This window comes from Panthera onca, chromosome A1 (genome assembly GCF_046562875.1).
Source record: "Panthera onca isolate mPanOnc1 chromosome A1, mPanOnc1 haplotype 2, whole genome shotgun sequence".
Lineage (NCBI taxonomy): Eukaryota > Metazoa > Chordata > Mammalia > Carnivora > Felidae > Panthera > Panthera onca.
The window spans coordinates 92,553,557-92,565,816 of record NC_138339.1 but is presented as its reverse complement, the minus strand read 5'-3'; the positions used below and the strand labels follow the sequence as shown (position 1 = coordinate 92,565,816).

General features: G+C 38.1%; 1 protein-coding gene across 5 annotated transcripts in view; it reads left to right on the top strand.

Moving 5' to 3' along the window:
- Positions 1–12,260, top strand: part of VCAN (versican) — a 120,114-nt gene that overhangs the window by 80,699 nt on the left and 27,155 nt on the right. For all 5 annotated transcript variants that reach the window (XR_013556167.2, XM_060637747.3, XM_060637744.3 and 2 more), the window contains 2 exons: positions 2,499–2,657; positions 3,920–4,002. Coding sequence is in view for 4 of the 5 variants with exons in the window: in XM_060637747.3 (XP_060493730.1) it covers positions 2,499–2,657; positions 3,920–4,002 (242 nt within the window). In the remaining variant the exon portion in view is untranslated. The remainder of the gene's footprint in view (positions 1–2,498; positions 2,658–3,919; positions 4,003–12,260) is intronic.

Genomic DNA, 12,260 nt, shown 5'->3' with positions numbered 1-12,260 from the left:
CTAGTCCTTCCTTACATATTTATTGAACGCATAAATAATAAAAGTTATGTAAATCCATATCGATGTTTGATTTTTTTTCAATAAAAAGTTTATTGAGTGGCATTTGCACATATATTCATAATCATCAGGACTGTAAATCTATGGTTTCAATAGTACAGATGAGGGGCGACTGGGTGGCTCAGTCGGTTAAGCGACCGACTTCGGCTCAGGTCATGATCTCGCGGTCCGTGGGTTCGGGCCCCGCGTCGGGCTCTGTGCTGACAGCTCAGAGCTTGGAGCCTGTTTCAGATTCTGTGTCTCCCTCTTTCTCTGACCCTCCCCTGTTCATGCTCTCTCTGTCTCTCAAAAATAAATAAATGTTAAAAAAAATAAAAAAAAAATAGTACAGATGAATACATACATACATACATACATATATATGTACATAAACAAACATACAAACAAACTTCCAGTTTGGACCTGGGTTCTGATAGAAATATACTCACCTGTTAACTGAGGAAGGTGTTGTAGCAATGATGTGGTTGTGCATCTAAATTTTATGATCATTTAGGATTTTTGGTATAAGGGAAAACATATGTAACGATAACCTATTTTAATGATAAAAGACAAAGAAAGAAAACTGGACTAAAGCCATTGGGTTAATAGAGGATATGAGTGTGTAGAAGAATTGTTTTAAACTTCCTATTCAATAAGTTAAGGATTCTGTAGAATTTTAAGCTGTCTTAAATAAATATTAATTCCCATGGTTAAGGAAAGCTATGCTTTTATAATATCACATTATTGACTTTGGCAGTAAGAGTTTTCTAAAATTCTTTCCATTGTCCTCCCCTATAAACTAACTCCCTCTTATATGAAGATTCGTTTCCTCCCCACCCCTCCTGCCTCACCTCTAAATTCTTCCACATGAATATTGCAAAAGGAAAATTGCTACATCCAAGTAGCCAAATTACATTTCATTCTTCGGGGCTGAATGCTACTTTTATACCAAACCATCTAACTGTGTCTCTAGTCCTTTCCTATGAGATTTGGTGGTCTCCAAACAACACTTGAATAAAACTTAAAACCTCCAGTGCACGTTATTTAAACCAATTAGTCAGCTGGCTATAACTAACAACAAGACTGGATAAACTAAACTGAAATACAGACTGCTCCCAGAGATGAGCTGCATCTGTTGTATGACTATCGTCTAAATCCCTGGAGCCAGGAAAACATTAAAATCTCTCAGAATTCATACTTTCCCACAATTATGGAAAGGGGAATAAATGGTGTGAGAGTCAGGAGACAATTTGACTATCAATTTGGCCACTAAGCCTGACCTATAAAGCAAACATTTATTTCATCTAGTAGGATTTTGTTTCCTTCATCAACTAGTAAGATTAGGGGATGGGGGGATGGGTTAATAGGTAATGTGGGAAGTTTTCCTGGTACCTAAAATTCCATAAACATTGCAGTTTTGTTAGTTGTTATGTGTGACTAGTTCAGAATGTTTGTGAGATATGTTTTGTGATAGTCCAAATCATTTCCATTGCTCATCATTTAATACATACACTTTAACCCCACCTGTGAGTGGATGAGTCTGAGAGAAGGTTGCCGGTGACAAGGCGGTGCTATGAGCAAGGCTGCTTTCCTGTGAAAATATTTAAAAACTGGCAATCTCGAATCTCTATAGAAGGTATAGCTGCAGCTTACTGCTTGTTTAAAATTTAGGTATATTTGAAAAATGTTCTCATCCCACCAGGATACTGGTTATGGTATGCTTGTTACAAAAGAGAAAAAAAATATGCATATGCATGTGTGGCATGATGGGATGTGACTTCTGCTATTTCTTTCTAAAGAAACTTAAAATCATGATGCATTTGCACAAGGAGTTACCTATACTTCCTGTCCTTTGGGGAAGAAGGCACGCAATCCTAGCTGTATCCCATCCTAGCTGTATCCCAGAAGCTGCCTACCAATGAAGATTTTTTTTTTCTCTTGCTGTAAATCTTACTTGACAAGATCCCATGGCCACCCAGCTATCTCTCTGGGAAGTGGTAAAGGAACTACTTCCAGAGACTTTGAAGTCCTTCTTCAAATAGAGCATTCATAATCCTATTAGCCGGAATTCTTATCTTATCACTTGAATGATTCTCTTCAGAAAAGTTGTGTTGGTAAGGACTTAGCCCCAGTTGCTTCACAAATGAGTCAGTAGACATTGCAGCCTAAGAAGTTTTGTCTGGCCCCTCTTCCAGTTTTCTTTCCTGCTGAAACTGGCTCTAATCAAGGAAACTGCAGTTAGATACTGACTTTTCAGTCCAGAGATGTACAGTCACCCGCTAGGCAGGAATCGGGCTATCATTATCATACTTTTTTCATCATCGTGATCAAATTTTCTTCATATGTAATTTCAGGGACATTGCATTGATACTGGCTTAGGTCTTCTTACTAGCACTTAGATCCCTGAGGCAAGATGGAATGACGTAGGTGAGTTTAATAAGCTCCTGCTTCGTTTCTTCCAGACACAGAGACGTGTGACTATGGCTGGCACAAATTCCAAGGGCAGTGCTACAAATACTTCGCGCATCGGCGCACATGGGACGCAGCTGAAAGGGAATGCCGTCTGCAGGGCGCGCATCTTACAAGCATCCTGTCTCATGAAGAACAGATGTTTGTGAACCGTATGTAGCAAGCATACTAAGGTTTTGAAGCTCACTCAGTGTCACCATCTTAGTTTTCTTTGCATCTAACTGAACAGAAGTAGCGTTCTCCGTTGCAGTTTGATTTACTAAGTCCCTCATCTGAACTACTTAAAAGCCTCTCTCCTACATGAGTCCCCTACTTTGAGAAATACTCACCTCTCACATAGGAAGGCATTTCCTGATCTGCCAGCAGTAGGTGAAACAGCACCCTGTAGGTTGTGTCACATGACATTGCTATTTGATCATTTTTTGACTTACCAAAATGGCCCCTTCTTATGGTTCCATCTCATTCTTCTCAGCTGCTGTTGTAGTTTCTATTTTGAAGATGTGCATATGTTGTCTAAAGTTAAAGACAAAATTGCTTCCAGTTATTTTTATCCCACTAATTAAATCTGAATTTGTAATAGCACCCTAATCCTACCCTCGGCACAAAATTGGTTCTTATCCACACTGCTAATGGTTTTAAGCCATAGAAAGTGGGCTTCATGTTAAGGGCATGAACAAATGGAGACTGAAAGCTAATGAAACTTACTACCAGGGCTGTTGAATAACTCCTTAAACTAGAACAAAGAGGAGAGCAGCTTGCTTTTATGTAGCGAATATGTAGAAGTTTTTTGCTTATGAAGCATTGTTTGATGCTCTGTTAAATATGTTCTCATAAAGCCTGCTATCTTTTAGAAGTTTGATAGTTAATTTGCAATTTGGATGGAGGTTCATTTAACTTTTTTGCATGGTATTCTTGCCAGTGACTCATCTATGATGAAAGTAATTATTTTTGAGGATAATTTTACAGGACTATCTGGTCTAGGTATTCATTGTTTGAAATGCTTTGAGAAAAAACATGTGGCTTCCAAAGTGAGGCTAGTATGGGAATGATCTGTCACATTTTATCAGGTCACTGAATTTTTGCCAATGGCATAGCTTAATAAAAAAATGGAAAGTTTTTATCATGAGTAAGGCTGGAAAAAATATTTAATTATAGGAAACTGCTAGGGAAATTATTTTCTTATGTCTGATATTTTAATGCTTCTCAATGTTTGTGAATTAGCTTTTTAGTTTAAAGCACACTGGGCAGAAGAACAAAAGATAGTTAGACTATGAGAGATTTTTATGAGCAACTAAACAAAAATCTAGCCAGGAAAGAGGATGCATGATTCACTCTGAAAATAATTTTCTTTAATACATTTCATCCATATATGGGAAAGGTAGTAAAAATATCTGTGTTGTTTCCCCTCTCTTAGGTGTGGGCCATGATTATCAGTGGATAGGCCTCAATGACAAGATGTTTGAACATGACTTCCGTTGGACCGATGGCAGCACACTGGTAATGTTGACTGTGCATGAAAAATGATACCAATTCTAGGACCTTGGTACTGTGTGCTGATTGCATGTTACAGAGGGTGTATTTGACTGGAGACCAGTTAAGTGACTTGATCAGGGTCACTCAGTGAAATAAATGAGTGTTAGAGTGGAGTTCCATGCTAACTGATCCACAAACTGCTCCCATCACTGTGGCTCTCTTTGAAAGAGCAGCACATCAGACTCTGTTGAACTGGAAAACCACATAATCAGCAGAATTGCCTTAAGTTTGTCTTTCAGATGGTTATCTTTGCTTTTTATAGCTTCAAAGGAAAAAGGGAAAGAATAAATGTAAGAGAAAAGGCCTTTAAAAATATACCTTTCTCTCTTACATAGTTTCACTGGAAATCTGCTATATGGCATGGCTCATTTTTATCCAAACCAAAATGCTCATTTTTTTTCATCTTAAGAAAGATTGTTGAATTATGATCTTGTGGATTTTCTTCCACTCAAACTGCTAATTACATAGTTTTGAGCTTTCTCTGCTTCTTAAAGAATGACTTGGTAACACTGGCCAGAACCTTGAGTAGGCTGAAATGAGATTCTTAGGACCGCTGAACCTGTTTTGAGTCACTATTCTAGATACATGTGAGTGTAATTTTTTTAGAAGTAGTTCAAGTGTGGTTAGCTATACTAGTGGTTCTAGGCACTGGCTGTTCATTGGAATCACCTGGGGAACATAATTTAACAACTGGTGCCTAGGCATCAGCTCAAATTCATTAAAGCAAAACCTCTGGCAGCTATATTTTCCACGTGCTCTCCAGGTGATTCTCAAATGCAGACAAGTTGAGATCCACTGGGCTAAACGATAGGTATAAATTCAGTTCTAAATTAGATGAATAGCAGGAAAAATTGAAAATAATTTTTAAGCTCTTATGTTTAAATTTCATTCATTACCTGCCACTCATCTGGATGTAATGAGTTTGGCCAAACGTAAAGTTCGTCCTAGAACAGATGCAGAAATAACCTCTGCTTTTGGAAGTTCTACTCTGTTCGAGAAAGCTTTTCTGTGTTCTTTTGGACATACCACTCAGGTCATCTCTGTGTCAGTTGCCATACTCAGCATTTGGCGTGTGTTTATTCCCCCACAATAATCTTTAAGAGAGGTATTAAGTGTTTTACAGGTCAAGAGAGGGAAGGTCAGTTAGGTTGAGATTTTTGCCCAGAGTCACAATTCTGTTAAGTGGCAAAGTCAGGATGTGAACTCAGGCCTGTCTCCAAAGCCATGCTTTATTCTGGCTGACACGTCCTTGATTTGAAAAGGTATCCCTTATTACATTTTGCTTTGAGCAACCCTAAAATAAAGTCTGGCTTACCCTCTCTCTGTCATCACTCCTTATGTTTAATCAGCACTATTTGCCATTCAGGTTCATAAGTAGGTTCTTTGGCAAGATGCAGAAAAAATAGGGAAGGTAGATTGTAAAATATATTCCCAATAAGATCTATCAACCATATCCTCTGGATCAATACTCATTGTTCTCTCATTGTCCGAAGTGGATGGTATATCTGCAAAAGTTGCATCTGTGTATTTTGCTAAATACATAAATTTTTTTTTTTTTTGCTAAAATAAATAAATATTTCAGGGAGGATAATTTGGTCAGTTAGATTAATGGTGATTGGTATGGTGTGAATCCTTCTGTATTTGAATTGTAATTGAAGATAAACTATTTTGATTTTACTTATAATGTGTATATGAATATAAAATTAAAGGATTTTTTATGTATGTTATAGATAGTTAAGACTTTTTATAATTTTGCAAATGTATTTTATACAGTATAGGCATTTAACGAGTTTTCTTTTGTTGAATGAATACTTCAGTCCTATGGGGTAACTTGAGTCTTAAGACCCACCATTAAGTCTTCCTCCCACACATGTTCCTTTACACATAGCCCACTGAAAAGTACAAGTCCTAGGAGGTCCCATCTGTATTACAGAAGTTAGAACGCCAAGAACTCGGGTAGGGCTCTGGTTGGTGCTTATTTGTTCCTTGCAGACCTTAACCACAGCTTATCTGAAAGTGTACCTCTATGTTCCCGCTCTGAGCCTGGCATTTGGTGAGGTGTGGTATATGTAAAGTCTGCCATTTGCTACATACTGACCTGATCAGGCCACGTCCCCAACTTCAATTTCTCATTGGTTCTATGGAACTGATTTGTATGTTTTCATTCTTAGCTTTTTTGTGTGTTGCAACATGTTTATTCTGGTCATTAGCAGTTCAGCTTTTCAAAGAAGTGGTTTTCTTGCCTGCTTTTTACTATTTATGGTGTCTAGGACAGGGCCCTTATACTACCTATGAACTTGGTTAATGACACTGAATCTTGACTTCTAGCTGGCAGCTGGGTGAGGTCTGTAAAACATCTTAGGGAATGTTCCTTTCCTGTCAAATGCCATTCAGGTGAGCTTGATTCATCAGATGTCATTATTCCACTATGCCAAAGCAAGCCAAGTCAACTTTTTTTTTTCTTTTTTCTTTTGGTCTATGTCCATTAAGTTTCAATGGACTGTGAAAAATACTGTATAAAAATAACTTAATTGCCATTTCCATGGCCTAGACTGGTCCTAAACTTGGTAAGTAAGCAAGAATTGCACTTTGCAAGAGAGAAATATATTGATCTTCCTAGGAAATTTTCAGGGGAAGATAACATGACCTCATGTAGGTAACTGTACAGTGTAAACAAGAACCTTACCCTAAATGAGTTCACGTTTTTACATTGAAACCTAAGGATTATGAAGAGAGCATCAAGTGAGGGTCTTGGTTTGAAGAAGTGAGCAGATGAATTACATAAATAAGCAAAGCGTATCAAAGAAACAATACAAGCAAATCTAGAAAGCACTCTGACAGACCCTTGGTTTCTTCTTAATTCCCTCTTTGTGTCAAATAAAAGTGTGCTAAGGAGTGTCCCTAACTTTGAACATTTTGAAACAGAAAAGACCATCTGCCCAACAGCCTGTCTCCCTCCCATCTGACTGATCTCTGGCCCACTCTGCTTTTGTAACCACCCTCGCCTCTATCCCTTCCTTTCTGACACAGCCTAGGTGTCTCTTAAACTCGTTTGTAGTTCATTCTGCAGCCACCATCCCCTTAACAGGTTCCATATGTTTGCAGGCTTTGAATAAAATAGTTCTTCTTTGTTTCGCTGTTTACTCCAAATGTCTTGCCTTTGAAAAGATCCCTAACAGTAAACTCTACATCAGAGAAAGCAGTATCCGCTTACACTTGGAAATGGTGTTACCTTGACTGTGTGCAATTTTAAGGACTTTGTTTATGTTTTAGAGTGATTTCTCCCTTCTCCCCTTTGCCCCCATTTTTTGTTTGAAAGATTTATTAGAGCTTATTCTTCTTGGGAGGTAGAGCAGTATTAAAACAAAAAGGACCTTTGATATTTACTGTATATTATCATCTGTTATTCAGCCTTACAATTCAGTAAAAGCAAACAAGATTCTATTAGGTTTTTCAGTCTCAATAATTTCTTTTCTTAAAGTAATTAAGCTCTGCTTCAATAAACTTGCAGTATAATTATATCGTAGTTAACAGGATTATGCTATATCGCGAGATGTCGATTTATATGCTTGTACTACATTAATAGTGTTATTTGGCCAAGTTATCTAAATTGCCCTTGTTCTTCAGATTCTGATTGATTCATTCCACGTTATTGGCCCCTGTAATATGGTGTGGATAACATGCCAAATTCTTGCTTTTGTTGTATTTTCAAAATCTTTTTTATTATCATTTGGGGGGTTTACCCAGTAAGTTTCACAAAAGTGTACTCAGAGGGAAATTGGGTCTAGCCTTAACCTTTGTGATTTTTATTAAGGTTATTTTCTCTTAACACATTCCAGTTTTTATTTTCTCACTAGGTTTTCTAATAACCAGTCACACTTCAATTTGTGTCTTAGTTTTCTATTGACGAGTTGTTCTTTAACTTGACTATTGATCTCTTAATAGCGAAATGCCCCAAGTACTTTATTAGAAACTCAGACAAATAACTTCAATAATGAATAACTTCACTTGTCACCCAAGTGATGTCTTCAAAGACACTAAGTTAAACTATCCAAGTTAAATACACATTAAAGCTGGCAAACTTAAACAAACATTTCTTATCTAGCTTCCATACTTTTAGTTGAGTTTTAAGTTCTTTCTTTAACCTAATTGTTAAATGAATGACTAGTCTGAAGTGTTTCCCCCAGATATGTTTCCAGTGCCTATGACCTGCCCTTTCCCTTACTATGAACTCTTGTTACTCTCTTCCTGAAATCCTGCAATATCTTCCTCTTGCCTTCAGTATAAAATTCTAATTATGAGCCTGGCATACCAAGCCCACGATTCCACCTGCCACTTCCTAAGCAATATCATCTCAAAATACTCACAGTTCCTGGAATAAGCCGTGACATCTAACTCCTGAGGATCTTTGCATACTCTTGCCCTAGTGCTTAGAATAATTTTATTTAATAAATGTTCATATGCCTTGTTTAGGCAAGAGTCTCCTTCCAGGAAGCCTTCCCAATTGACTGTGACTAAGAGCTCCTCTACTTGTTCCAGAAGCCTCTTGTGTCCTCTTTGCATCTGACCACTGACCTCCGTGGGGCTAATTTCCTGACACTGAGCTTTCTGAGGCAGGGATTAACCTTCATTTCTATTTTTTCAGCACCTAGTGGAATTGTTGACAAAAATAGATACTTAATGTTTTTTGAATGCTAATTAATATTTTTTAATGTTTATTTCTGACAGAGGGGCGGGGGAGAATGTGGGCAAGCAAGGGAGGGGCAGAGAGAGAGGGGGACAGAAGATGGGAAGCAGGCTCTGAGCTGACAGCACAAAACCCAACGCAGGGCTCAAACTCATGAACCATGAGATCATGACCTGAGCCGAAGTCGGACTCTTAACCGACTGAGCCACCCAGGCACCCCTGAATGGTAATTAATATTTACACATTGCTCAATCATCTTATTCTGTTATGTTCTGAATCATGAAATGACCAATTAAGACTTTTGGGTGAATCACTTTGTGACAATTCTTGTTTATCTAAGTTAAATATTTAATTTAATGTTGTACCAGTATGAAAAACATTAAAACATAATAGATGAGATTTCAAAAATGGTGGAAAAAAAAGTTCCCCCAAAACAAATATATATATATATGGCTGAGTGTACTGCATCTTAGGGAAGTTATTAACCCAAAGGAAAACAGATGTGCCTACTGGAAATGATGACAGTTTTGTCCATGGTTGTCCCAAGAATACATTTACAATAAGCTCTGGGAAGAAAAAATGGAAAGTAAACCTTTCAGCCTCTGCCACCCCTGCAGGTTTGAGTTATATCAGGGCAGATTTTCCATGAAAACCAACAATTACTCAAAACTTTGAAGGAGGATTTTTTTTCAAGATAGGCACATATTCTGTCATTATACTTTCTGCAGAAAAATTACTTAGAAAACCTATATTATCAAAATCCAAAATGTAGTAGAACACACAAAAGAAAATCTTATCCCTGAATGTTATTTTATTTTTTATAGTTTGGTTGACTAAGGATGAATTGGTTGCCTAAGGCTGGACAGAGCTTCATTTATTCATCCTCTATCTGAGTCTGTTCTTTCAAGCATAGAGGCAGCCAGACATGAGAGAACAGCATGGAATCATTTATACTGTCCTATCTATATATTTCCTAGCAAAATCATTTTCACAACTTTCTGTACAACTACAGACTACAGACAACTGTCCATGGATAGCACAATCAGGCTTTGGAAACTGTTAGGTGCCTTCATGACACTACTTTTTGTAACATATCTCCCAAACAATTGGTTTAAATTCAACCCCTGGACCTCAGAGATTTAAAGCTGTTATCATCATGCTCCCTCCTCTCTCTGACCCCCAGGCATAAATTCTGACAAGGGGAGAATTTGGTCCTTTCTCTCTTCTCTTTAGTGAGTTTTTGCAGCACCACTAAAGTTCACCCCTCACCACTGGGGATTGGATGCTTCAGTGGATCAGAAGCAGTTACTTCAAAGGAAAATGTCACCTTAGATAGTGTTGTGCAGAGGTTGAGGATTGAATAGAACTGACAACCCAGTTTCCTTTTAAAAATGTTGAGGAGCCTTGGAGTGTTTGATTTGTTTGGCAAGAAACAAAACAAAACAAAAAACCAAAAACAAAACAAAAAGCAGAAACAAACAAACAAACAAAAATCTTTCTATGTCTCTTTCACATTTTCCTTCTATCATCTCTATTTTGTCCACACTCAGGCAAGCCCTGAAAGGCTGCTGGCTTGTCAGCTTCCTGGGAAGTAGCCACAGCCCTCTTCTCACTGTCCAGTACTATTAGAGGAAACAGAAAACCTTCTTCTCCTCCGCACTTGTCTAAATCTTTTCGGGAAGTTCTCAAACAAGTTACTAATTCACAGAACCATAAAGGTCTTATTTTCTAGCTCTAACCAGCTCATCTTGCCCCTCGATAGTTCTGACAGAGGTTGCAAAAGGCTAATCGGTAGCCTTTTGCACTTAAAAAAATACTACTTGAAAAATATTTCTGGAAGGTAACTGAATTTTGCCTTTTTTGTTTGTTCTCATCTTGGTAAGCATGTTCAGCACTGGCAAGCTGGCATACCTAGAATTTGGAACACCCAGTCACCCTCCTGGTTAGGGTTGATGCATGAGAATTGCCAGATTTGTGGATTGACTTTAAATACAGAGACCCCTTTCCTTTTTTCATAAATAAACTCATCAGTCTGTCAAGCAAAGTATTGTGAGAAAAACCAGCTTTGAAAAAAGGTAGAAACAATGAAGAAATAGCCCTTAACTCAGGAATAAACACTTAAAAGGGACAGAGAAAAGGAGTAACAAGTTGCAGGCCATAAACCATTAATTTTTTTTCTACAGGAAGGTATCATTATTACCCTTTTATAAACACAAAGGTTCCTCTTCTCCTCCCTCTGCCAGATGTCTTGGACATTGAAAAGAGAATCAAGAGTATGAGCTAATTCCCAGTGTTTTCTAAACTCATTTGTAGGTTTCTGCTCATTTGAAAGGATTGTCCATGATTTGGCAGAAAACAGTGCAAAACAAAACCCCCGAACTGAAAACTTAAGTTTTACTTTGTCTACCTGAAAACATTAGAAAATGCTCTGTAAAGTGTTTGCAGATGGATATGTGTCAGCTGTGGTGTGGTTTGAGATCCAAGTCAGATGCCACTTGTCTGTGAACAAGTCACACCGCATATCAACATTAATTTAATTATGTTAAACTTCACAGACTTCATTATATTAACCTAAAAGCCAAGGAAAACATATGCTGTTTCCTCATCCTTTAACACATTACTCATGAGTGGAAGAATTCTCAGTTTCTGTTCTGCCCAAGACCATTCAGCTCTTAATAAAAATTTTTACTTGTGTTGCAGTTCAGTTTGATTTGAAACCAACAACTGGTTCCTGTGATTCTACGTGTGAAATATAACCAGTCATAGAAGTTCTGGAACACAAAACCCTCATCTCCGCCTTGCCTTTACTTGCGCGCAGATATCTAGAGATAGGTGACAGGGCTGGAAGAACACTTACCATCACTGGAAAATCATTTCATAATTGACAAGATTCTCCTTAAAAAAAAAAATATCAATTCCTTCTCACAGATGCTTTCCCAGCAGCTCTATGAAACTCTAAAATCATGTACAGATATTTAAATTTAATTGCTAATTACTTTAAGGGAATTCATGGAAAAGGCAAACAAAACTGTGGAATGGGTTTTGGCAGTTTCCCACTGCATTTGGAACGTTAGCGCTTCCTGCCTGAAGACCTGCGCAAACAAGCTTGGGGTGAGGGAACCCACTGGCTCCTTCCGAGGTGGGGGTTAAAAGCAAAGGGCTCCGTGGGGCTCTGCCTGCCCCTCCCCCATTCCAAGTGCTCTCGCGGTGGGAGGAACTCACATCCTTTAGAAAATGCTGTTGATAATTACAGCTTTGTAGGGCAGTGAGCTCACGCTATTACATGAGATTAGTGCTGTACTCAAGAGCTGCCAGATTGTCTCTCCCGCACAGAGACTTGCCAGCTAGGAAAATAATGGGCATATTGCCATTTTAACAGCTATCAGGAGACCCCAAGTTAGTTTTTCTTCCCTTCAGCATATTCATGTTTGTAGGATCCAACTCCAGCCTACCAGCCCAGGGCAGTGACACAAAACAAATGTCTCTTTCTCCTTTAAAACAAAGCTGCTCTTTTCCTTTTTGTTGTTCAACTAAA